This window comes from Pteropus alecto, unplaced genomic scaffold, assembly GCF_000325575.1.
Source record: "Pteropus alecto unplaced genomic scaffold, ASM32557v1 scaffold189, whole genome shotgun sequence".
Taxonomy (NCBI): Eukaryota; Metazoa; Chordata; class Mammalia; order Chiroptera; family Pteropodidae; genus Pteropus; species Pteropus alecto.
The window spans coordinates 3,215,778-3,241,825 of record NW_006442117.1 but is presented as its reverse complement, the minus strand read 5'-3'; the positions used below and the strand labels follow the sequence as shown (position 1 = coordinate 3,241,825).

Sequence of the window (26,048 nt, the reverse complement as noted above, 5' to 3'; positions counted from 1 at the left end):
GTCTCCTACGGACCTCCAGTTCAAGCCACGTGGTTACAGGCCTGTGAACATATAAAATGTTCACAATAGCATTTGTTGGAGGTCTCAACAGATGGGCACAGACACCTTCCAGTACTGGGGAAGACTTCCCCATGGCTCTCAATGGACGGGCACAGACACCTTCCAGTACTGGGGAAGACTCTAATTTGACTTCCCCACGGCTCTCTTTCCAAGAATTCCCTGGAATGATACAAAGACAGGGCACTGTCCAACAGTAACTGCCACTTCTCTTAACAGAAGATAATTTAGGTGACTCACAGTTTTCTTATCTATAGAATATTCCCAAGAATTGTGTGCGTAGACGTAAATCATTCGGCCTCTGTTTTTACGTTGTACCTTGGTGTCATTATATTTTTGGTGGTGGAAGAGAATTTTGGGGTCAAGCACGCATAGTTGGAAACAGAGCAGACCTTCTTCTGAACTTTCAAAACATCTGGAGTGGTCGTACTGCTCCCTAAAGGTTTTTAAAAGACTCGTGTAGAATTGTGCTGTTAATCCAGGCTACGGTGAAGCAGTCGACAGGGAGCTTCCACAGAAGTCTAGTAAATAGAGAAGATGCGGGATGGAATGTTATTACCACGGTTGATATGGTTTCAGCGGGGAAATTTTAAGAAATCTGAGCAAAGTTTCTTTGGGTATCTGGGCAATTCATAAATACCCCTGTTACAATATTTAGAATTGTCAGAGGTTTAATCAGCATAAGCCATTGTATCCAGGTGGAGTGTGCATGTCACCGCTTATGCTTTCATTTGCCTTTGGTTATTCTAATTATATTTGAGTGTTTAACACTCATAGTCACTTCTTTCCAACTTCTCATTTTAACTATTCTTTGATTCAAACAAAAAAAAAATTCAGTAGTCCTTGTTTAACAGGTTTTCAGATTAAAAATCATTTCTGCGACTATATATTTCTCTTACAGTAAATAGCGTGAACGTATTTCTCTGTAGGTATTTCATACTACTCGGGGGTCACTTGCTATGATTGAGTTGACGTGCTCCATCATCATTAGTTGTGCTAACTAATTTTTTAACATTAGCTTCTTAAATCGTAAAAGTGGAAGAGATGTCCTATAAGAATGTAAGTAAAAGCATCGTTTAAGATTTTTAGGGTTACATAAGTGCAGCAATTAGTAACTTTTATATTTTATGTAGTTTTTAAACAGAAAACCATGCTGCTAGTCGGATTGCCACATCCAGGCAGTGACGTTTGCGAGTGCCCCAATGATCAAGGCCTGCAGTTTTCAGAAACACTCAGAGTGGCTAAGGGTCATTTTTTAGTTGATGTTGCAGTTATCTAAAATTATCAGATTAAAACAAAATCTAAAGAGTTCGCCCCGGTTTATTGGGATCTATCTACACACACTGCTCTCTGCCGTTTTGTTGTTGGTCCTGTCGTTATTTGAAAGGAGGATGATCTCTATAGATTTGTGCTGTTAATCCAGGCTAGGGATCCCTGTAGATCCCTACAGATCAATTAGTAAGTTTTTAAATAATAGCCGTTTGGGGTAGGCTGCCCTTGCTACCCTCTCGCTTTTTGTTGTTATTGTCTTTATGCATGGCTAGCTTCTCCCTTTGCTTCAGGTTTCTGCTCAAATGTCACCCCACCAACGCCCGCTGTCACTCCCTGAATAAAATAGTGACCGCATGGCCCTGCGCTGCTGCCTGCTCTCCCAGGGCACCGGGGCCGCCCTGTGAGCGCCTGTGTGTTATTTAGTTTTACGGTCATCATCCGTTACCCCCAACTAGACTGAGCCACTTGAGGGCAAGGGCCTTATCCTTTTGGGTCAATTCTGTGTCCCCAGCGCCTAGGACAGTGCCTGGACGTGGTGCACGCACCATAAACCATTGCCGAATGAAGTCATTGGTTCATAATTGACCTATGTAGTGTGATAGATTTTTACTTTTATATTTTAAAACATGTTGATTAATTAAAAGTATTGTTTAAAGTAGTTTCTAAATCTACCTGTGCTTCATGATTACGCGGGAGCGTTTTAACCTACCGAGTGATTCATGTTCTGACAGTGGGCTGTGGCAGCTGGGGATAGAGTTGGTGATGGGGGGTTGTGGGCTCGCTCCTGAGTCTGTATCCCAATATTTTTGATCTGTGTCCCTGTGTCCATAAGCAAAAAGCCCGCACACGAAGCTGGCCTGCGCTCCCATTATAAGAGATTTGGGTTAGGAGGCGGGACGGGGTGTCTGGCGTCCTGGAAAATGAGATGCGGGGCAGCCTCGTGACGTCCCTACTAAGTGAGGAGACTGGCGAGAAAACTCAGTGGGGAGAAAAGATGTGCTTGAGAAGGTTTGGAAACACATAGTTCAGGTTGACGAATTCCCAGAATTAGGTGTTTCGATTCAGTGGACATTCCTCGAATCCCTGGGTGATGGTTGGCACAGTCAGTAGAGAGATCAGCTTCGCAGCAGCTTCATAGAGGGGGAGAGAGCTTTGCGAGGAGGACACAGCAGGGATCCAAAGAGAATGTGTCGCATGAATGCCGTAGCTGTACTAACGGAAGTAAGTTATAGTTTAGGAACAGATCAGCTCAAATCACGTCACAGGTGTCCCCAGAGGCGAGGATGGGCGCCAGCCCTGGTGTGCGCATAGGCGGCTTTGTCCCACACTCATTCCTCACTCTGGGTGTGATGAAACCCTTGTCTCTTCTGTAAATGGACAGATAGTGACTGTTTCAGGCTTTATGAACCGTGTCGTCTGTGTTGCAGCTACTCCGCTCTGCCATGGCAGTGTGAGAGCACGCGAAAGCAAAGTCCTTACAGAAATGCCCGGCAAACGGGTCCACGGGCCAGTTCCCTAACCCCTCCTGTAGGGTAACAACGCCCACCTTTTTCAGGATTTGAAAAAGCATTAAAAAATTATTAAACAACTTTTGAATGAATTAAGGGAATACACATTGAGAACATTGAGAATGTAAGTTTTACTTAAGAAAGTAATTAAAAATTGATGTAATTGATTTTACTCTTGTGATTTTCTACTCCCTCAAAATATATTTTAAATCAGAAAACTTTAATATCTGAATCCAGCTGTTTTTCTTTATCGGTTTAGTTGCTTGTTGGGTGAACAGGATGCTACTAGTCGAATCAACGATGTGTAGGCTGACATGCACACGCACGTTCTCATACGCGTGTACCTATACGTGTCAGTAAATATACGTTTGGGTGCTTAATATTTGTAAAGCTCACATACATAATTTAACCAATTTTGCAAATGAATTTAACCAAGAACAGCTCAAGGAAATTAAAAATATATAACAGAAACTAGTGAATTGTAGAACTTTTGTTGGAATTTTACTCTAAAAGCCATACTTTTATTAACTTAATAATTTGAATATTTTTAAATTAATATTTTAAAAAGTAAATTGTTTTTAAGTCCTAAATTAATCTATTGGACGGTTTCCATTTCTCCATCTGTGAATTAACTGTTTTATGTGACTTGACTTTTGTAGAGTGAAATATCTAAGTTCTGTCAATGCCAGAAATAGAGCCAGCGTTTTTCCAAACTCACGCTCCCATTGTCTGTGATGGATGCGGCTCGTTTAGTAATGCCGAGTCGTAACGACCCTCGTGCTCTTCCTGGGTCACAGAAGTACAAGTACTTGACAGGCACGGGTCCGCGTGCCACGTGCCCTTATTATCGTGGATAGTCCTAGGCTGCGGTCGTTGAATGGCCAGCGAATATCGTTGGCTGACAGGAAGGTATATTCTCAGGTAATGAGGAGAAGAGGGACCGTATTTAGCCACTATTTTAAGGCAGGTGCCTGTGTCCTATTGACTTAATCTTATGACACCAAAAGGCAGGAAGCGTATAAATAAAGGAATACGTCTGTGCCGACATATGTAGCGCTTCAGCTAATCCGCATCACGACCCCACATTCGTGGGCACGGGCACTGTGGTTTTCTTCCGGATGTGACACGTGTTTCCCTTCCTACCTGGAATGCACACCTCAGTGACGAAGACCGTTTTTCTTTATCTTTTGGATCCCGTAGAGCTCTCTATTAAAATGTCGTCCAGATAGTGGAGATCTAGTAAATACTCATGTAGGTCTCAACACGGAAAATGGTTATTTAATTTTAAATGTCTTAAGTTCTTGAAATTTGCCTGTATTGATTAGAGAGGGAAAAAAGCACTTCAGTGTGTGAACATTGGCAAAAATAAATTAATAACTTTTTTCAACTAGACCGTTATGTAAGTCTATGATCAATTTGGAATCAAAGTTATTGAGCCATTTACTTCATAAGTCAAAGTAGAGAGTAGCAGGAAAATGTCTATTTTTAACACAGTACATGCTAACAATACAAGTGTTTCCAAGCATGTGTTTAGGGCCATATATGAGGAGAAAACAAATCAAATGTTAAGACAGGGGATGATTCTGTTAGGTCTTTTTAGTCCTGGCAGAAAAACTGAAGAAACGATGAAGCCTCTAATAAGGTGAGAACTGTAGCCTGACCTCAGAGCACCGAGTGTCCAGAGGACAGGGAGGAGGAGGTTTTCCTCCATCAAGTCCAAGTTCGTACAAGTCTCAGGTCAAGTACAGTCACAAGTGTGCTCACCACTCCGCCATTCCAGTTGGAGAGGACTTGAAAAGCGTAGCATTTCTGAAAGCTTTCGGTAGTCCTCTGCTTTGTAACACTAAACCCCAGATAAATGGTGAACTAGGGATGGTTATAATTATGGATTTTCTCATGCAGATGAGAGGTCTCCAGCTGCCCAGTACGTGGACCTGTTGCTGAACCCAGAGCGTTACACCGGCTACAAAGGGCCGTCCGCGTGGAGAGTGTGGAACAGCATCTACGAAGAAAACTGTTTCAAGTAACTGGGGGCGGGGGGCGGGAGGAGGGTGACTGGAGGGCGGAGAGAGGAGACCATTTGTTTCTGTTGGAGAAAAAATTACATAACAAACTCAAACCATGTTATATTTCAGTTTCGTGCTTTTTTTTTTCCAGGCCTCGATCTGTTTATCGTCCTTTAAATCCTCTGGCACCCAGCCGAGGTGGGTTTTTCATACATTTTTATGCTTTTAGAGATTGTTTATAAAATGTCATGTAACTAAACTTAATTTGAGAAAATTTTCAACTATTTTATATTTTGCTTTATTTGAATGACCAAAAGTATAAGAGCAGATCATAGTCAAGTCTCATGTTTTCTACGTGTTTTTGTTGAGTGCCTGATACATGCCAGGACCTAAACTAGAGCTTTATGTAAAAGTAATTAGAATATATAAGTAGTCCATATATATCAGAGGTTTTCTGGGGAACTCTTATAAATCTGGATGCCAAGCCTTATCCCAGACCATTGAAGCCAGAATCTCTGGGATTACACCCAGGTGTTAGTGTTTTTTAAACTCTCCAGATGATTCCAGTACGAGGCCAAGTTTGAGAATGATTCAGGGTGTGCTTCTCCAACTTGGTGTGCATACAGTCCACCGAGGAGCCTTGTTAAAATGCAGGTCCGATTCTGTAGGTCTGGGTGAGGCCCAGGATTCTCCTAAAGTCCCGGGCGGGGCCCCAGGTGCTGACCCGTGTCCCACACTCTGAGTTGTAAGGATGTAGAGCGGTTTCAGGAGGTTAGGTTCCTGCAGACCACTCCGAACCGCACTGTCCAAGATCGCAGCCACTTGCCACATCACGCCACTGAGCAATTGAAAAGTGGCTAGCGCAAAACCAGATGTTACATTTTACTTAATTCAGTTCATTTAAATTTAAAAACGGAAGCAGCATAAACTTTTTTTGCCATTATTGTTTTGGTAGGATGACTTTAACATGTATTGTGGTGCATGTATACCTTAAAATGTGGATATTAGAAAATACTTCTTTGAATTTTTTACTGGAATATTTAAACTACATGCGTGGCTGGCATTATATTTCGGAGGGGCAGCGTTGATGTAGACAGTTGGAGGTTATTGTACAAAACTATCAGGTGCATCCTCGACCCGACCCGTTCTCAATGAGGCGCTGACCCCTGGGGCAACCCCGTAATTGACTTGCCATTCCGATGTTTTCTTTGGACCAGGACCGATTTAAGAACTTGAATTTCCTGGTCAAGGTTTGCATCTTGATGCATTTCTGAGAACCAAAGAGATTTAGAAAGGCGGAGTGAATGGACTGCTCTTAGATGCTCACTCTTGCACAATATGGCAGATTTTCTTCCCCAAATTTATTCTCACTGCCTGGAGAAGGGCATTGCATCATGGGAAAGGTGTGCCTGCTTCTTACCCTTTGTCTCTTTACTTTATAACTTTTCATTTCCAACTTAAATGTTTTTGTTACACAAGATTTTATAAAAATTGAAACAGTAAAAAGGTTACAGAAAAAAGAAAAGATTCCTCACCCACATCCTGCCTCCACTTTTTGCGTGTGGGCCGGAGTTGGGAAGGTGTTCTTCCCTATGATTACTTCTTCTTTTTTTTTTTAAGGATAATAGACATATAACTATATGTCAGGTATACAACATAATGATTTGCTACACGTATGTATTGTGAAGTAGTTAACATCTATCATCAAACATAGTTACAAATTTGTTTTTATTGTGATGAGAACTTTTAAGATCTCTCTTAGCATCTGTCAAGTATTATTAACTATAATGGCCATGAGTACATTACATCCCCAGACTTACTTATTTTATAACTGGAAGTTTTTACCTTTTGACCACCTTCCCCTATTTCACCACCCCTCCCCCTACCCCCATCCCCTGCCTCTGGCCAGCACCCATCTGTTCTCTGTATCTGTGCGTTTGGTTTTTTTGGCTTTCTTTTGTTTTTAGATTCCACTATATGGTATGTATCTTCCTCTATCTGACATTTCACTTAGCATAATGCCCTCGCGGTCCATCCACGTTGTCACAAATAGCAAGATTTCATTCTTTATAGCTGAATAATAGGATCACTTTTAAAGCAGGAAGTTTAATTGTTCATTTAACAAAACCATCAAGTCCTGAGAAACACTCGATTCCGTATTATGCTAAATTAGAGATGTGAGACTGCTGGAGAGACGAGGTGGGAAGGAGAGTGCTATGTAGAAGACGGCGGAGGGAGGGAAGAGGAGAAAAGAATGTGAGAGACGGAGACAGAAGGCTGGGCTTTTTTGGCGGCTCCTGCTGGGGGTTTGTGCGACGCCGTCTCCCGCGCTGCCGGATGAGCAGCTGCAGCGCCGCCTGGCGTCCTCACGCTGTCCTGAGCCAAACGCTGGGCTTCCACAGCTAGCTTACCAATTACCAACAGCTTGGGAAAAATAGAACCTTTTTCCAAAACTGAAATGCAGCGAAAGTTTCTCTGATTTCAGTTCGAGAAGTACTTTGGTTAAGAGGGGGTGGTGGGGTTGGGGGGGTGGTGTGTGTGTGTGTGTGTGTGTGTGTGTGTGTACACGTACGTACCAGCAATTTAAGAGAAAAGTGTTCCAGCATGGCCGTAATAGCGTTTGGGGTGGGTCGTCACATGAGGGTTAAAAAAGGAGGACTTTGTATGTTTCTTAATTATTGAAACTAATGGTCTTTGTGATTATTTTTAGTTGCTTTCTGACATTTGTTGTATAAAACGTGATAATCTTGTACTTTCCGGCTGATATTCTTATTAAGAAGTCTCATTTGCTGGATGACCTCACTAACAAAAGTTCATGGTATTATTAATGGTTTAACACACAGTAAGTTTTAATCCCATATTAAAATAAAGAGGATTAGAATCTGAACTATGTGAAACATTTTCTGAAATCTTGTCTATTTCTCTTTCAGGAGAAGATGATGGTGAGTTAAAACTCTCGTGTTTGTGTTTGTTTCAAATATAGAGAAAATGTTTTTAATGATCAAACTTTGTTCTTTCCTCTAATTCAAAAGAATTTATCTTTTTTCATAAAATGGCTACCAATGAATGGTGACCAAAAATGAATATTTAATAATATGTAGTTATCCTATATTAAAAAAGTATAAAGACCGTTTTCCTTAAATGTTTAGTATAGCAACCGTGATTACATACCAACTTCCCCATTTTCTGGTTATTATACTCTACTTGAATATGTTCTGAAGAAAAGAAGTTAACGTAGTTTGACCAGGTAATTTGTCTTGTTACTTCTTTATTTTCTTATTGACTTTGAAATTTGTAACCTCAGTTATCATTATAATACTTAATCTGGTGAATAATAATAATTATCAACAATTAGTTATTCTAGGTTACTGAATATTGTTCATAAGGTGCCCCAAAAGAGCCAAAATAATTTTTTCAAATGGATATCTGTGTTCAAGGGCACCGTGGTATGCAAGATAGAAAGATGCATAAAACATGAAGCCTTCCCTTTAGGAGCTGCCAGTGTGTAGAAAGAATGGTGAGCACTCTACGTAGGTGATGGCAAAGTACAGACAGGTGCCAGGGCTCTTTAAAGGTGTAATAAATCCTATTTCACTGGAGCAATCTGAGAAAGCTTGCTGGAGGAGGTGGCATTTGAGATGAATAATGGGGCAGATTCAGGTCAGCAGAACTGGAAAGTATGTGCTGTTTGGAGGAAATAGTATGGACCAAGGAGATGAGAAAGGAAAAATGAAGCATGTTTGGGGAGACCCTGTAACCTAGGAAAGACTTTATATAGGGGAGCTCGACTTTACTCTTAGCAGTTGGGGTTGAATAAACAAGTGAGATAATGATAAGTGGTCCTTAGAGGATGCTGAGTGAAGGAATCTGTAGGAAGATGTCTGTATTGTTTTGCAAAGTGTGTAGACTCTCAGGAGGCAAAATAATCCCCACCTCCATCAGATTGATCCCCTGGACTCCACGCTCAGCTCATCTGTGGGTTGAGTTTTCTTATCATGCTTTGCTTGTCTCAAAATAAAATAAGAATATGTAATTTGGGAAGCACGTTACCTATTTTGATTTTTATTGACTGCCATTTTCTTTTTCAGTCAGAACAACAATTTGGTCTAGCAATAGCTCTTTTAGCATCAGCACACAGATAAGTCAGGCCCCTCCATGTGCTAGTCACTAATTTTTCTGAAGAATTATCTTGAAAATTAAGAAATTTTTAAATTATCCCTTGAAACTTAGATAATCGAAGAAATATACCTGGCTTTACTGGATTGGGAAAAATGGAATACTTAATAATTTGATTTTGTATTAATTAGAATTCACTATTTTTTTCTAGAATTTTTAAGAGTGCTATCGTAATCATCAAAAGCAAATTTAAGACTGTTAAACTCTCCTCACATACTTAAGGATGTTTAAGCCTCCTAGTGAATAAGATTTACATAACATTTTGATTGAAATGTTTTCTCAAAATTTGTAGCCAAAAAATCATAAGAACATTCTCCCAATACTTGAATTAGAGTTTGATTTTCTAGAACCAGATGCCTATTTCTCTACTTTACATGAAACAGTGGACATTTCTAGAGAGATTTCTTAATTTGTCACAAAAATATTGTATAAACTTAATTTATTCTAATATATAAATGACTATATATTTTAAACCAGTTCTCTGTGTGGTTGTTTTTTTAGGAGAATCATTCTACACATGGCTAGAAGGTAAACTTTTGGCGTTTTACATTTTTTTGGATTCTTGTAGAAAATATATTTATTCAATATATTTTTGTAAGTTTTAGGATTCTTAACTTGACAACTAATTTTGACAGTATTTGAAAGAAAATAACATGTTTCAGGTTTTTATATGTTGGGATGCAGTTTTTTAAAAAATTTGAGGCTACCGGTCAGCCAAAAACTAGCGTTATGGAGACAAACAGGGCAGACACTGTCATAAGGTTTTCCTAACCGGCTCACAAGTCTTATTTTATTCTGTATGTGATGCTCATCCAAACCACTCTTCTAAAAACCATTATGGAAACCTGCTTTTTAAGGTAGAGACGTTCTTGTTTGGAAGGAAGTACTTTTTTATATATGAAATTGAGGGAAGATAAATTTGAATCCAGAAAGTTTTAAACATATTTACACATGCGAATTTTGCCTAAAATTGTCTCCTCAAAGGCTAAAGCAGTATAGATCCCAGTATACTAGATGCTTTTGCATTCTTATAGTTTTTAGTGTTGAAATAGAAAATGTTATGAATGGAAAGCTAAAACATCCTACAGTTTTAACAACTGGATATATGATGCTTTTTAAAAATTTGCCATTGATTTATGAAACCAAAAGTTAAAACGTATTAATGAAAGGTAAGCAAGTTGAATGATATAGGAAAATTGATATTTCATATCCATAACCTGACAGGAACTCTACAGAGCTAAACTAGGTAATTAGTTCTGTTTTACGTTTGTTAATTTGTCATGTTATCTTGTGAACATGATTTCTCTGTTTTTAATGAACTACGTGCATATATTGGGCATCGTTAAGGCAAACAGTGTCAATGTGCAAATACTGCTAGAAATTATACGATGAATGGCCTGTGTGGAAGAAGGTGCTTGCTTTGTTTAAGTAGCTTTGTTCTAAAGATACAAATTGTGAAAAGCAATATTTAGGTTAAAAGAGGTGGTCAGACTCTGAATATTGATAATGAGGATGACAATGACATTGTGGGCAGAATTGGAGTCTAGGGTGTACAGTATTAAGCAGTCCTGTAGGGTCTGGCTGATGGCAGTCCCGAGTACCCATATATGGTGCAGAGAGCGCCCCCATTTATAGATAACTGACTCGGCTTTTCCCAGATTCATTTTCCTCATCGGGGGCATGACAGTGGCAGTCACCATCCAGCTGTGAGTGTAGGTCACGCCTGTAAAACTTCCTTTGAAAACCACCAAGCAGTGTCCTCATGCCAAACAGCACAGTAAATCGCGCCCTTTTGTGAAAGAAAAAAATATATCAATGTCCTATAATTCAGTTGTTGAAGATGAATTCGAATGAAATTAAATGCAAGAGAAGAGAAAACTATAGAAATGGGGTAGTTGAATTTGCTCTGTAATGTTAGGAGTAGATGTTCATGGGATTTGCCTTTTTTACTTGAGCGCGGGACTGGAGGTGGCCCAGACCTCATGTGCACAGGCCGCAGCGGGCCTGGCGGGGACGCAGGCGGGAAAAGCGGCCAGCAGGTTCCGCTCAGTGTGCCGCGTGTGTCATCCGTGCACCAGCTGGCACGTCGTCGGTTATTACCGTTTGCTTGAAGTGTCCTGGTGGTCACGTTGGTGGAAGTGCGCTCTCTTCCTCCCTGCTCGCTGTCCCCATCCCCGAGTCACAAGGGCTCCGTGGGCTTCGCAGATGAGAATCGCCTCCTAGGTTTTCACGGTCTCGTTTTTAGCTGTACGGATCTTCACAAGCTTTGCTTTCTGATTTCCCGTTTCCAATCTTTGGACATTTTACTGGATGTAAATGTTGCTTACAGACGCGGGCAAGGAGAAAAGAAAGTGAAAAAACTTGAAATCTGATCATTTTGCTACTTGATAACAGATTCGATGAGAAGTTTTGCCAGAGAAGTTAGCACCTAATGTTTTATCAAATTTATTCAGATAGTTTATTCATACCCTTGTTACTGTACATAGTCTAAATTAGCCATATATTTTTAAGAGGAAGCTACATAGTAGAATTTAATTTCTACCTTTTGCTCTCCGCCCATGACAATGAGAATATTCTAGCAAAAATTCTGAATTGAATTGAGATCTCAAAAGAATTCTTTTTTCCTGTTAGAAGCTACTTCCTCAGAGCCATCTATGGTGGAACATAGAGAATGACTGAGGATCTAAAAGATCTTGAAAACATACAAAGCAAGCCACTTGCATACTCTGACATTTAAAATATCCCCCAGCATATAAATGAGCTTACGTTTCAGTTTCCACTGTTGAAGCCCATTTTCCCCGCATTGAGGGAGTGTGAAAAAACAGAAAGCAAAAATGACAAAAACAAAAATCCTGCTGGGTGGGAAGGGAGGGAAGAGGCCAACTGCTTTACATCCGGTGGGTCCTTGAAGCTTACTTTTTTTGCATTTTTATTTTAAAAATTTTCTATGAAGAACATTTTCTGAAAAATTCTTTTTTATCGTGAACTATAACTTTCAATTTACCATCTTAATCATTTTTAAGTTTCATACATTTACAATGCGTATCACTCTTATAATAAGAGAAAATCTTTTAAAATGGAGGTAAGGGTAGGATAGGGTAGTGGAATTTTCTTGACCTCCGTTTTGAGCAAAAGCCTGTACGACTTAAGAAGGTTCCGTAAAATAATTTTCCATTATAGTCCTGAACTCCATCGGACATGATTGTACTCACATAGTAAACGGTTTTCCAAGTTTGGGCTCCTTACAAGAGGGACACATGGTGAAGCGGAATTGGAGAATTCTAGGGCGGAGGATTCATCAGCCACACAAAGGGACCTGGCGGAAGGAGAGAAGCAGAACCCTCTCCTTCCTTGATCACCAAGTGGGTCCAAAGAAAGGACTTTCGTAGGAACGGGAAAAGGAGAAACAACTGTTGTTAAGCCAAAGCAGTGACTTTATGATTACTTTTGCCTTAGTGTAGCTCAAACCGTGAAAAATCTATACCATTGCCTTCTGGGTAACATGGGAACCTGCCAGGTGCCTCCATAGTGTTGGGACCTCCAGGAGCCCAGCATCTCCTGTCTTGTTCTGCGTTAAGTTATATTCAGTTCACTCCATTCTGAAGTCACAATCTTATTTTCTCTTCTACTGAGAGAATCCTGATCTAATGATTTCATATTATTCCTTGATTTATTTTTAATGTCCTTGAATCTTAACTTTAAAAATAAGCCTGTGTACTGAATCTTCAGTATTCCTCTTATCTAAATAGCTGCAATTTCTTTTTCATCATTTTTCTGAGCAGGTTTATGTCTGGAGAAAAGAGTCTTCTATAAGCTCATATCAGGACTTCATGCTAGTATCAATTTACATCTGTGCGCAAATTATCTTCTGGAAGGTAATCAGATTTTTACATAGAAATTTTGCCTTTAGTGTTAAAATTGTTGAGGAGAAATATGTATTCTCTGTAGAGAAAAAAATTCTGTCAGAAACGTGTCATGTATTTCTTTCTCTCTTTAGAAACCTGGGGTAAACCTAGCTGGGGACCTAACATAAAGGAGTTTAAACGCCGCTTTGACCCTGTGGAAACCAAGGGAGAAGGTCCAAGGAGGCTGAAGAACCTGTACTTTTTATACTTGATTGAGCTTCGAGCTTTATCAAAGGTGGCCCCATATTTTGAGCGCTCAATTGTCGATCTTTACACTGGAAATGTAGAGGATGATGCTGACACAAAAACTCTTCTGCTGAATATTTTTCAAGATACAAAGTAAGAATCACACATCACCAGTGCTCTGAAATGCTCTGCTCCATATTTGAATGAGGTAGCGCTTGAAATACAACAGACACTGGCTGCTAAGAGTTAGGAAAAGGGAGAGTTGGAACCGACAGGGAAATGGTCAATAGAACAGCAGTATTGAAAATTTTTTCTAAAAACGTTAACTGAAAATCATCTATAAAGCATCGTTGCAGACTTTCACATTCGCAAACTGGCGAATGTTAAATTTCAAGTTAAAATATAACTTGAAATTTTGTGCGGTATCAAAATTTAATGTGGCTTTCATGTTCTTTCTACCAATTTTGTATTCTTCCAGTTACTAATTAAATTCAGATGATATCGGATGTTAGCATAAAGAGAGACACCGAAGGGAACATTAGCCTTACTTTCCAGAATATAACCGTCTTCATAAAAAATGCTGGGTCTATAAAACTTGAGTTTACTGGTTGTAAAATGAGCATGTTGGATTAAGAAATGTTTAAAGTAAATTATGCATTAATTTTAAATGATGCTTTAAAATGTTGAGTGTTGCACATTTTTCACATAGATTGTTTTTAATTTTTTAGATTATTTTTGTTATGTCATTTATTTAGAACATTAGACTTATACATTCCGAAGCCATCATTATCTTGCTTTAGTCTTTTACTGAATAGTTTAAAGGTGAACTGTTTGCTACCTTCTATGTTACTAAGCCTTAAGCATGTGTAAATTATGAATTTTAAATATTTGTAGGGATAGAAAATTCTAGCAGCTCCAATACATAGTACTGATTTTTTTGTCTGTAACTTACAATATCGTTCTTTGATCAGGTCCTTTCCCATGCACTTTGATGAGAAATCCATGTTCGCAGGTGACAAAAAGGGGGCCAAATCGTTAAAGGTACGGAGTTCTCGACTCGGGGACACAGGGCGGGGAGCAGTGCGCTGGCTGCGTTCAGTCCTTTCCCTCCAGACCCTTCTTTCCCAGGCGTCCCTCTCGTCGAAGTTGGTCGATTGGATTTATTATGAGTGACACAAAAAGCTGCTTCTCCCAACTTCCTTCTCTGGGCCTTTCTCCTTTCTCATTTGACCAGCTGCTCAGCGAGTCCTCAGTCATTACTGTGACCAATGTGCGTGGCACATTCGTACATGTCTTTTTAAAGGGTATTATTCTGACAGTGGTTTCTTACTTTAAAATCACAGTATCAAGTGTGTCTTTCAAAAAATCATTAGCCTGAACCCACTTTGAAGGCAATAAGTAGTATATTTTTCTAAAGTTTATTTGATACAGTGTTCCAGTTTATGAAGCTATTATGTTACAGTAAGTACATCACAAAGTACATTGTACCCTTAAAACGTTATAAAAGTATTTGAAATTGGCTGGCAAATAGTCTTCTAGTACAGCTCCACAATCTTTTACATGTATTTCCAATATCTGAAAACAAACATTTTTGTTATGTTGGGTGCAAATTAATTTGTTAGTAAAACCTGACCTGAACTAATGTAAGAATATTTATAGCATTTTTTTAAAAAAATTCTGCTGTTACTGTTCTTACATGTTGCTGCAGAAACAGTGTATTCGATTACAGGTGTCGCCACACACTCTGGTGGGGTGTTTCATAATAGTGTATGTACTGTGTTTCTAAAATCTGAAAAGTTCTGAATTCTGAAACACATTCCACCCGTGATGTTTTAGATGTGCACACACTACAAGGACTAAAAAGTTAGCATCAAGTGGTTCTCCATCAGTAAGAGCTGCTAGGTATTCCTGAAGTGAAGTGATTTATCTACAGCTATATTTTAGTTTTGGAAGGTTGTTTTGTTTTACAGTTGTTTTAGAGGTGTCTTGCTATTACAGTGTTTAATATTATGTGAATTTATTTTTGCAATGCTTCCTATTTTCTGAGTATGTATACAGATATAGTGTGATCTTCCCAACGCCCTTGTGCGATAGGACAACTGTGACTGTGTATCTTTCCGTAGACGAGGAAGGTGAGGCTGAGAAAGGCCTAAGGTTTCACAAAGCCACAAAATGCAGGAAATTTCATCTGTTATTTTTCAGAGGTGCATAAAGGAGAAAAGCCCATTTTTTCATCCCCAAGAAAACATGAGTCACATGAGCCTGGCGAGCCCAGGAGTTTCCCGTTCTACCTTCTTCCTCAGAACCCTGGGCGGGCCGCTGGCGGCCAGTTTTCAGGCTCCTCACCTCCAGCTTCAGGCAATAAAATGTTCACCTCAGGACAGTAAAATGATCTTTATTCCTAGTCTGCCGTGTGAAAAAGATGAGGTAACTTTCTCTTCACTGGTGTCACCTTCGGATACAGCGAGGGTGGCTTGAGCCTTAGAAGCGCGCGCATGCGCACAGGCCAGCGTTTCCCGTGGGACGGGCCCCTCGCGCAGCCCCGCGCCATCACGCCGGGGTACCCGTTACAGACAGCTCCGTGCGAGGACAGGCGCGGGGACTGTCCCCGTTCTGGGCTGAGCTTTCCCATTCAGACTCGCAGAGCAGTCCGTCAGAAATAAGTGAAATACGGCTTTGTTTACCACGGGGTGTATCCAGACATCAAATGGAAGCAGCCGTTAAGTTCCTTAAAAGTAAAAACCACGTATTATTTGCTTTTGTGTCCCTCAGAGCGCGTACTTTGGTGCTTTGCACAGAGTTGTCCCTCAGTAAAAAGTGTGTTGACTTAGTATGTGGAATGAATTTTATTAATCTCCATTAACGTTAGTTGTGTTACGTGCAGTGGCATGCTATACAAATTCAAATCATTTTGTTCTTCACTGTTGAAAAACACAACTCGGTCAATAAACTTCAGAACTTTTATTTCTTATAATTCGAACGGGTGCAGTTTCATTTTAAACATCTAATTAGAATGCAAATATCTTCTGCATGCCAGGAGGAATTCCGGTTACATTTCAAGAATATCTCCCGTATAATGGACTGCGTCGGATGTGACAAGTGCAGATTGTGGGGGAAATTACAGGTTCGTGTGTTGTCTGATATTTTGAAACCAGTACTAACCTTAAATTTTTCCACTGAAGAGTCGAAAGTTTTTATTAAAATGTCCTCTTTGTTCACTGAATTCGAGATTGTGTTTTTTTGTATTATTGATGAAAAAAATTAATATTAAGTTCTATGTTAATGTGTATGTGTAAGGCTGTTTTTCCTATTCTGTATTAATGATTCGGGTTTTTTATGTTTCTATTGATACAATCAGATTCATTTCTAAAGTTGGTTAAAGAGCATATTAGTAAATTAATATTAAGTTCTATGTTAATGTGTATGTGTAAGGCTGTTTTTCCTATTCTGTATTAATGATTCGGATTTTATTGTGTTTCTGTTGATACAATCAGATTCATTTCTGAAGTTGGTTATAGAGCATATTAGTATATACCCATATAAAAGATGAAATATAATTATATAAAAGGACTTAATTATGAAATTTTGGTCACCGAACGTGTTTCAGCGATCAAAAGGCGGCCACCTAGTCACAAAATAGCACAGTTCTGCCAGCCAGGCCCGTTTTTCTATATGTTCATGTAAAAAGGATTGATATTTCATCCCTTTTGTTTGTTTGTTTGTTTTTACAAAGATGACAGTTAAAAGGACTTAATTATGAAATTTTGGTCACCGAACTTGTTTCAGTGATCAAAAGAAGGCCACCTCGTCACAAAATAGCACAGTTCTGTCAGCCAGGCCCGTTTCTCTCTATGTTCATGTAAAAAGGATTGATATTTCATCCCTTTTGTTTGTTTGTTTGTTTTTACAAAGATGACAGTGTCATAGAAAATCAAGAGACATTATTTTAATGGAATCAGTTTTCTTCTAGTGCTAATAATTGAGAAATTGTTAAGTGTAGGTGTCACTGATGATTTCTAAGTTTTGAGTTGCTAGGGGCTTTTAAGGTTACGTATTGGATATCGTTATCCTAATGTGACAGTTTCTAGGTTAAAAGAGGCATTTTAGTAATTCAGAATATCGTATGCATGCAACAAGTTTTAAACTCTTAAATTATTCAGGTTTCTCTACCAGCTTAGATAAACTTATCATATGCTCAGTCCGTGCGGAGGTGGAAACTGTAGTTTGCATAGTTTGCGTGTGGTGAGGTTGAGTTCATGTGTGTTCCTCTCCTCCCAGTGACTGTCCCTTTAAGCCTTTATGGTAGTTATGATATGAATATAATTGTAAGTTTATCACTATTTTCATTAGACCCAGGGTTTAGGAACTGCCCTGAAGATATTATTCTCTGAAAAAGAAATCCAGAAGCTTCCAGAAAACAGCCCATCGAAAGGCTTCCAGCTCACTCGACAGGAAATAGTCGCTCTTTTAAACGCGTTTGGAAGGTAAGGACGGATTCTCCCGCACGTCGCAGCCAACTCCACAGGTCACCTCTGCTAGAGCAGTTTGTTTTGCTTTGTTCTGTCGACAGAGGAAGAACTATCCTCATACGTTGTCATACCTGTACTCACAAGTCAGTTTCTCTGCAGCTCACAGGATTTCTGTTTGTCAGGATTTCTGTTTGCCTTCTCAGTTGCGTGGGGAGAATATTCTCCCCGTAATATTCTGCTCTCTAGCTGGCTGTCACTTGTTCAAGAACAGTAGCAGGGGTAAGGAGAGCTTGGCTGAGAAGGTGACGAAAGAAACATGGAACCATTCAGCTGCTCTTATTTCCGAAACCCAGGAGGCATTTTTCTTCCACTTAGTCTTACCCCATTCTTCCTGTATACAGATGTATGATTTGCTTTTTATTTATACCACTGATGGTTTCAAAGATCACGTGAATTTGCCTATAGAGGTCCATGCAATACCAGCTGAGGAACAGGGAGCAGAAGGAACAGAATCAGAAAATAATACGATGCTCTGGGAAAACGGGAAAAAAGGAAGAATTTTTTTAAAAATAGGGAACCAGGTGATACAGAGATTATTTCTTACATTTTCTTACCATGCGTTTTTAAGGTAAAAAGGGGCAATTAAATGTAAAATAAATTGTCCCTTCCCCCACCCTAATAGCATAGATTTCACCTGTTGCTCCCGTTTTTAAAGACGACTGTGTAGGTTAAGGTTTCAAACAGGATAGACGTAGAATGTCCATCAGTAATTAGTATTTTATGAAAAATTCAGTGCACCCTCTTATGAGGCCGAGAGTAAGATGAAACGGGAAACAAGTCAATTTAAATTAATTAAAATAAAATTTAAATGAAGATTTTAAGCAAACATCTTTGAAATTCAAGTAAAATTAAATTGGGAAGGAAGCAGGTGCCGACTTCCTCAGACTTTCTTGGAGTCTCACAGACAATACCCCTAACTGTGACCTTCCTGCCTCGGCCCGTGTCCAGAACCTGGGATCATCACCCTGCCCCGTTCTCGGACCGGCTGGGCTCAGGGTCCGGGCGCCCAACTTTGGGGCCCGGCCGGTTACTCGGTGTCAGCTCCGGCCAGTCACTTTCCTCTTCAGGCTGTTCCCCTGCTCTGTAAGGTGAACCCTTCTCGGGGTTACTGTGAAGATAAAACGAGACTGTCTGCGACAACGCTTCTTAAACCACAAGACGCTGCCCGGCTCGCGGCGGCCACGGTGACTCAAGCACTGCCGCGTGCCTCCTGCTCTAATCTTTTACTGTTTAAAAAAATTTTTTTCTGATTAATCTAGATGCGAGAAACCTTTCTTCTCTTAAGGGTAATGACACTCAGGGTGGGAGAGTGACGTAAATAAGGTGCAGCCTAATTTCCTTTTTCCTCCCCGAGGGGGAAACAAATAGCAGTTTATCTGTCTGCATTTTAAAGGTCCTTAAAATAGTCATCTTCCCCACCCCCCAATTATAAAAGTCATGGTCGTTACAGAGAACTTGGAAAAACATATGAAAACATCATTTTAAAATAAGTTTTAAATTTCTCATATCTCTACCACCCTGGACTATTTCAGCATTTTCTTTATTTTTAATGTGTATATCCCTAGTACTTATAAGAAAAATAAACATATACTATATATGTGTATGTATATATGTGTTTATAGAGTCGAGAGCATACTTTTTTATACTTCAGTTTTACTTGGAATCGTAATCATTTTCCAGGGTTATTAAAATTTTTTCGTAGGCATTATTCATTTATTTTTTGAGTCCAAAGGAAAGTTTATTAGAAAAGGGGTAACGCTCCGCAGAGCGTGGTCTCCTCCCAGAGGCCGAGAGTGAGAGGGACAGTAAGAGACGAGGACCGTGAGAGCGACAGGCGGAGTGAAGGCGCCGAGGGGGACCTCACAGACATTATTTTTAGTGTCTACTGATATGTCACAACTTAGCCATTCTGTTTTTACATTCAGTTGAGTTTGCTTCCTTCATATCATTCTATACATTGCTTCTTTAAAGAATATTATTGTTTTTCTTTAATGAAATCTGTTCGTTTCATTATATGTTCCACCTGATTATCAGTCCATTTAAGTAGTAAGTGATTGTGGATGCACTAACACAAAAAATTATTGTATTACACTTCGGGGAGTTTATGCATTAGCCTTTCTTAAGCGAATTGGTAGCTTCCTGGCTGGCAGTCCCTTTAACACAGCTCTACCGTTGCTTTGCCATGTGATGCTCGTGGGCAGAGATGTACTGTACAGTGAGCATTGTCTTTGGTTCTGGCCACTGAATCCTGGAAAATGTGGTTTCATTATCTTGAATACCCTGCAGGATCTTTCCTACACTAACAGCCAGTTTTTGATAGTTTCAGCATTTACATCAAATGGTTTATTTTCCAGAGAACAATGACATGGCATTAATAAACCTGTTGGAGATTATATTTTCGTGCCCCTCTAAAAGGGTAGAGCAGTAGGTAGACGCAGGTATGCTGTGTGCCTTCCCGTGTCAACCTTGGGGTACTAATAGAGAACGTGGGAGACATCTCCTGGGTGATAAACTGTGCGGTCTGGGCTTCATCTCCATGGACTGTGCTTAGCGGTCCACGCAGCGCTGGTCCACTGGTGCCTCGGGAAGGGGACACACCCAAATTAACGTTCACGAGCGCCTTCACCTTCCCTGACCCGCTCCGTCTGTGTCCACGTCAGACTGGGGCGTGGTTTTCCATTCTGACCACATCTGCTATTTACTAAGCTCTTTTCTTGAGTTAGTTAAGCCTTGGTCTCTCTACTGCATCTTCATATATATTCTGGTAGGTTTTTTTTTTTAACAGCTACTTTGAAGTATAGCGTATGATTTTACACATTTGTTTAATAATCACATTTTTCCTAATAATTAAAAACTGTTTCAATCCTTTAGTATTCCAAGGATTAGAGTAAGAATTCATTTTCTATGACTCCCACAACTTGTCAGAGTGTAAAGAAAATGGTTTTGGCACCATAGAGAGCATAGAGTTTTTGAGCGGCGACATGGTCTTGGGGTCTGATTAACTGGTTAGAATGCACCTACTTGCTGGGTGTCCTGGGAAAATTACTTGCTCTATTTGAGCCTCAGTTTTCCAAAAATGTAAAATCAGGGTTAATTTTATCTACCTTATAGAATTATTATTATTATTTTTTTTTGCAATTAATGAGATTATGTGTGTGTGTGTGCTCAGAACATTGCCCGGCACATGCTAAACTCTTGGTATAAGAAAAATTATTAAGTAAAGAAAGGAGCTGAATAATGCATCCTATATTATCCTAAGTTATAGAATGAAAATGTTAGATTTTTACTGTATCCACTCCAAATTTTACGTAAGGATCATCAAGCTTTTAGGATTATTTTTTGGGGATTTCTATTCGAGTTTTACTGCTGGACCCGGACCCAGAAGCATTGTATTTATTCATTCATTCATTCTTTATTGAGCACCGTAAACACTGATGGGCGTAGGGCACAGGGATTCGGCAGCAGTCAGTAAACAGATTGAGGAGTGGACAGTGCAAACAAACTCGTGTGTTTGGGGAGCAGCACAGAGCGCACCTCCAGAGAGGAATGTGCAAAGCGGATTTGCAGACCACGCGTCATGTCGAGGTTCTTCATTGTGACGAAGTGTTCATATCACTGTTCCCATCATTAGTCTAGAATCTAGTGATAAGAAGTAGTAACTGGCTTCCTTTGTCCCTTGTTGACCAAGACTAAAGAAAGAATCATGGCTCCGTGTTTTATTAATCTTTGATAAGTAATTACAGATACTTATTTAAAACTAGAAGCTTCAATGTTCAGTGTTGTATACATTCTCTTATTTTGGATTTTCCTTTCAAATTATAGCCCATATAACATCAATTATTTGAAACAGCTATACATCATATTAGCTATATACTAATATGCTTTTTTTTCTCTTATAGGCTTTCTACAAGCATAAGAGAATTACAGAATTTTAAAGTCTTATTACAACACAGTAGGTAATAAAGGCTTTTAAATGTCTGACTAGAGACATAAAGTGTGACTGTGTGAAGACTTACTCTTGGACATTCAGCAAAAGGAGACTAATCTTCAAAGACTTCGAGAATTCTGAACTCTTAAAGAGAAAATTCAAATGTTCACTTGAATATTTATGATTCTTAATAGACTGTCAATTAGAGGTATTTATAAATGAAGTATGTGCTTTTAAAACCTGTAAGTTATACTAATTCTGTGTTTAATTTCATGTTTCCATCTGTCGAATATTCTGCTCTTCAGTTTAGAATTGGTTTTGTTCTTACTCTGTTATGCTTTGCTTCCAGTTGTCCAGCCGAAATGACCGTCTCCATCCTGATAACACTGTTATCAATCTGTTGGGCACAGGGGAGCAGATGGTGCTTAGGGCTGGTATCAGTGGCACAGTTATCGATGATTTAGGTTTAGCCTCGCCCAGCTCTGCGTGTCACCTTCTGGAATATGGAAGTGTCGGTGTGACGAATGGCCCTTTCAGTGTATAGTTTCAGAAGTTACTTAAATCCCCAGGACTTCATTTGTTTTTACTTAAGCTTTTAGTTGCTGTTGCTGTCTTGTTTTGGTCTAAAGGACCTGCTTTGGTAAAGCGAGCAAGTCCTGTCCCCTCTGCCACCGGCCACGTCGCCTGGGAGTGCGGGGAGCCTGGCTCAAAGGATTCTTTACTTAGAACCTAAAAGCATTTTCTTTGATTTTGTGTTTCTTTGTTCCTACTCCAATTTTAGAAATGTTCATTTACTTTAAAAGAAATAAATGCATAAATATTTGTTTCCATCTTGATAAAATTTGAATAGGATTTTATGGATTTATAATGCCAATTTAAAACATATGCACAGAATTTACTATTTTAAATTGAAGCAAGCATTTTTAAAGGGTTTTCTTTTCGGATACAGTCCATGCCGTCCTCTCGTCCGATTTGCTTCGGTAGGGTATTGAAGCGGGTAGGTTTGTTCACGCCTCTTGTAAGCTTGCCCTCGCCCTGCTTGTTCGTTCTAGTTCATTGTATATAAATGCGTGACTTGTACCAACAGATGCCTCAGTCCTACATGGTCATTTTCTAAACCCGGGATTTAAACATCTTTAAGAGTTAAAATATCGATTCTTTAAAAAGGTGTTAGTATATGCAGTGTGGTTAATTTGGAAGGTTGCATCCGTGTAGAAGTAACGTGGGTACAAAACTTAGTTTTTCCTCAGACTCTTCAGTCTTTCATGAAGTAAACAAGTGCTCTTAAACCCGTACCTTCTCCTGCCAAGGCCTGAAATGTGCTCACTGACGACTCGGTGACGTGTTTTGAATCCTATTTAGTTGGCTCACCCCTCTTTTAAAAATAATTAGTCACCCTGGGAGAGAGCGATATGGTTGGAGGGAACGAGGCCTCACCGGTTACTTATTTTCTTACCAAATTTCTAACCTTTATAGACGGGGTTTTCATTGTTGCCGATTTTTTTTTTGGTGGTGGTGTTTTTGTTAAGTTGAATAAAACAGGCGGGCTTGACTGGAGCGTCTCTCCTCCACTGTTGCATTTTTAGGATTTCAGATTTTATATGGTGCGAGGGGGAAGCTTAAGGTCAACTTGTCTAAAAAGCGAATAAATAATGTTGCTGGTAAATTAATAATTATTCTTAGTGTTCATTTAGAGTTGAAGAAAATATGAAAAAATCTTGCACTCTATTTTTATTATGTTTAAAAATCTTTCTCGTAGTGTTACTTCACTGTTCCCTCAGTTAAAGAAAAAGGCTATTATTTAAACCATTTACTGGAGAAAATCCTTGGCCATTTCCATTTATCGCTTTTTTATCTTTACTGTGATTTGTTTTAAGCTTAGGAAAAAATGTTAGAGTGAGTTCCAGGAAATTAAAAGGTCTAGTTAGGATTAAAAGTTCTTTTCAAAGTTTTAACGAAGTTTTTCACTACCAAGAAAATAAACAAAATGAAGTATTCTTAAGCTAAAGTTCATTTAACTTTATTTTACCATAAATTAGATCGCAGGTCGCAGCCTGCACTTTTGTGTGTGTATTTCCTACACGGTCGTGTACGCCGTAGGAACCTTTGTTTCGTGAGTCTGGTCGTGACATAAGCTGTTTTTCCAGTTCACGTGGTTTTTGTCGCGAAGCGGTACTGGAGTTCTGCTTGCTTTGCGAAAACGCGTGCTGGTCATTCCTCTTGGCGTTTTGTCTTTATCTCATCACATAATTAAAAAATCCAGCACTTGATCACGTAACTGGCAGAGATGACGGCAGAGAGGCCCCTGGCCGCCGCGGCGCGAGCTGTTTCCCGCGTGGCATCTGTGTGAGTTAGAAAGACTGTACATTAAAACTGGTAACAATCCGAATGTTTCTCCTGTGTTGATTCTTAGGTTATGAGGAGGATCGGACAGAATAGTAATAGTTTTCAGTTTTGAAACTCGATAAGTCAGATGCGAATTCCTCAACACTTGTAATCTGTTTCGGAAACAGTGCCGTATTTCCCAGCGTTACCTCGGTGCCACTGTGTCTAAGAAAGGACAGCTGTTTTGATCTTCAACAGCACTGCCTTCAGCTGGCAGCTTGGGCACAGCTCACAGTAAACCTCTCAGCAGTTTGCAGACTGAAGTGCCTGTAGAACCCATAGCAATTCACCAAAATACAGGCTGGGTGCGGGCGTCGCGGAAATTATTCGATAAAACAACACGGGCGCACACACACATCTTTGTGTGCTGTTTTAAGCAGTATCTACAGGGGCACCTTTGATTTCAAAAAGAATTGCAAATAATGTGCTATTGTACCCACCATACAGTAGAAAATGTGAATTAAAGTGCATGTTTCTGCCATCTCTTCCACACCCGCCCCCCTTAAATGTTTCCTCTGTTGAGATGAGGATTTGATTATGATTCGTGGAGAAGGGAGAAACTCTGTAAGTAGCTGACGATGCTCCTTCTCGTGACAGCTGGCATTGGCAGAGCCGCGTTGAGGGCTGTGCAAAGATTATGTCATCTTCACAGCAGTACCCGTAGGTAGGTACAGTCGCTTGCTTTATAAAAAAACAGGATAAGAGAGGCTAAGTCACTTGTCTACGGTCACAAATTCTAGGCTGTGGGACTAGAATTTGAAACCAGAAAGTCTGACTCTAGAGCCTCCTCTCAGAATAGGCCGTTATCTGTGCGATTTCATTTCATAAGTTAGCTTATTACCATTCTACTAAAAAAAAATCAGGGACTCTCGGCATCTTTTGAATTGTATTGAGTCATAAGGCTTTTTAAATATATATATTTTATTTAATTTTTTGAATAAGTAATACATTCACATGGTTCAAAAACCAGACAGTATAAAAGCTGTACAGTGGGATGGCCTTTCCCTATCACGCTTCTCCCCCGCGCCCCACCGTGACCTGTTCGCGGCTCCTTAGGGTTCCATCGTACTTCAGGCAGGTACAAGCAGACAGAAATGTCTCATTTTTACAGAGTGGCATCATATACACACTTTTTGCTTTTTAAAAATTTTCTCGGCAGCTTCCCATATCACTGGATAGCTTACTCCTTTCTGGTTACTGCTTGGTATTCCGTTATATGATCATGTAATCAGTTCGCTCATTCTCTATCAGTGGGCGTCTGGAAGGTTTCCAGACCTCGTTATCTGAAATTTCACACACATTCAAATACGCACTTGTAGAATAAATTCCCCAACATGAAATTCGGGGGTGAAAGGCCATATGCATTTGTAATTTTGAAAGATGCTAGAATATTGTCCTCCGTGGGGGCAGCCACCAGTCCACACTCCGCCTGCCGTCTAGACAGTGCTCACTTGTCCACACGACCCTACCAGAGCTGTTACCAAACACTTGGATTTTTGCCATTGCGCTAGATGCAAAATCACATGTCAGTGTGTTTTAGTTTATCACGAGTAAAGTTGACTACCTTCAATGTGTTTAAGAGCCATTTGTATTTCCTTTTGTGTTCATATCTTTTGCCCATTTTTATCTGCCCCTTTGACCTTTTTATGAATTCCTAAAAGTGCTTTATTGGGCAGGGGTATTAATCCTTTCACTGTAAAGAGCTGTAAAGTTTTTTCAATGCATTGTCTGCTGACTTTGTGGTTTTGCCATGTGAATTTTTATATGACGCAGTCTAATTCATCAATTTTTTAAGTGGTATCTGGTGGACTTCGAGTCATACTTAGAATGCCTTCTTCATTCCACAGTACTAATTCATCTATATTTTCTCTTACAACTTTTGTGGTTTAATCTTCTTAATCTAAATGTTTATTCCTTTGGAGTGTATCCTGGCATGAGGTATAAGTTACGGATCCAACCTAACTTTTTCCCAGATGTTACCCAGTTATTCCGCTATCATTTCTTGAACAGGTCTCTTTTCCTTACTAGTGTGAGACGGTAACGTGTATCATGCCTCGCCTCCCCCGTGGACTCAGCTCTGCATCTGGGCTCGCTCT

At 39.7% G+C, this 26,048-nt stretch overlaps 1 protein-coding gene across 2 annotated transcripts in view; it reads left to right on the top strand.

Annotated features, from left to right (window-relative positions):
- The window catches only part of ERO1B (endoplasmic reticulum oxidoreductase 1 beta), a 42,381-nt gene extending 18,812 nt beyond the window's left edge, over positions 1 to 23,569 (top strand). Inside the window, exons 7-16 of one of the 2 annotated variants that reach the window (XM_025039050.1) lie at positions 4,740 to 4,860; positions 4,995 to 5,041; positions 7,774 to 7,785; positions 9,521 to 9,547; positions 12,802 to 12,894; positions 13,017 to 13,263; positions 14,082 to 14,151; positions 16,148 to 16,234; positions 17,461 to 17,594; positions 21,539 to 23,569. In XM_025039050.1, coding sequence (XP_024894818.1) covers positions 4,740 to 4,860; positions 4,995 to 5,041; positions 7,774 to 7,785; positions 9,521 to 9,547; positions 12,802 to 12,894; positions 13,017 to 13,263; positions 14,082 to 14,151; positions 16,148 to 16,234; positions 17,461 to 17,594; positions 21,539 to 21,599 — 899 coding nt within the window. In that variant the 3' untranslated portion in view covers positions 21,600 to 23,569. The remainder of the gene's footprint in view (positions 1 to 4,739; positions 4,861 to 4,994; positions 5,042 to 7,773; positions 7,786 to 9,520; positions 9,548 to 12,801; positions 12,895 to 13,016; positions 13,264 to 14,081; positions 14,152 to 16,147; positions 16,235 to 17,460; positions 17,595 to 21,538) is intronic. The other variant, XM_025039051.1, reaches the window with a different exon arrangement.
- Positions 23,570 to 26,048: the final 2,479 nt, after the last annotated feature.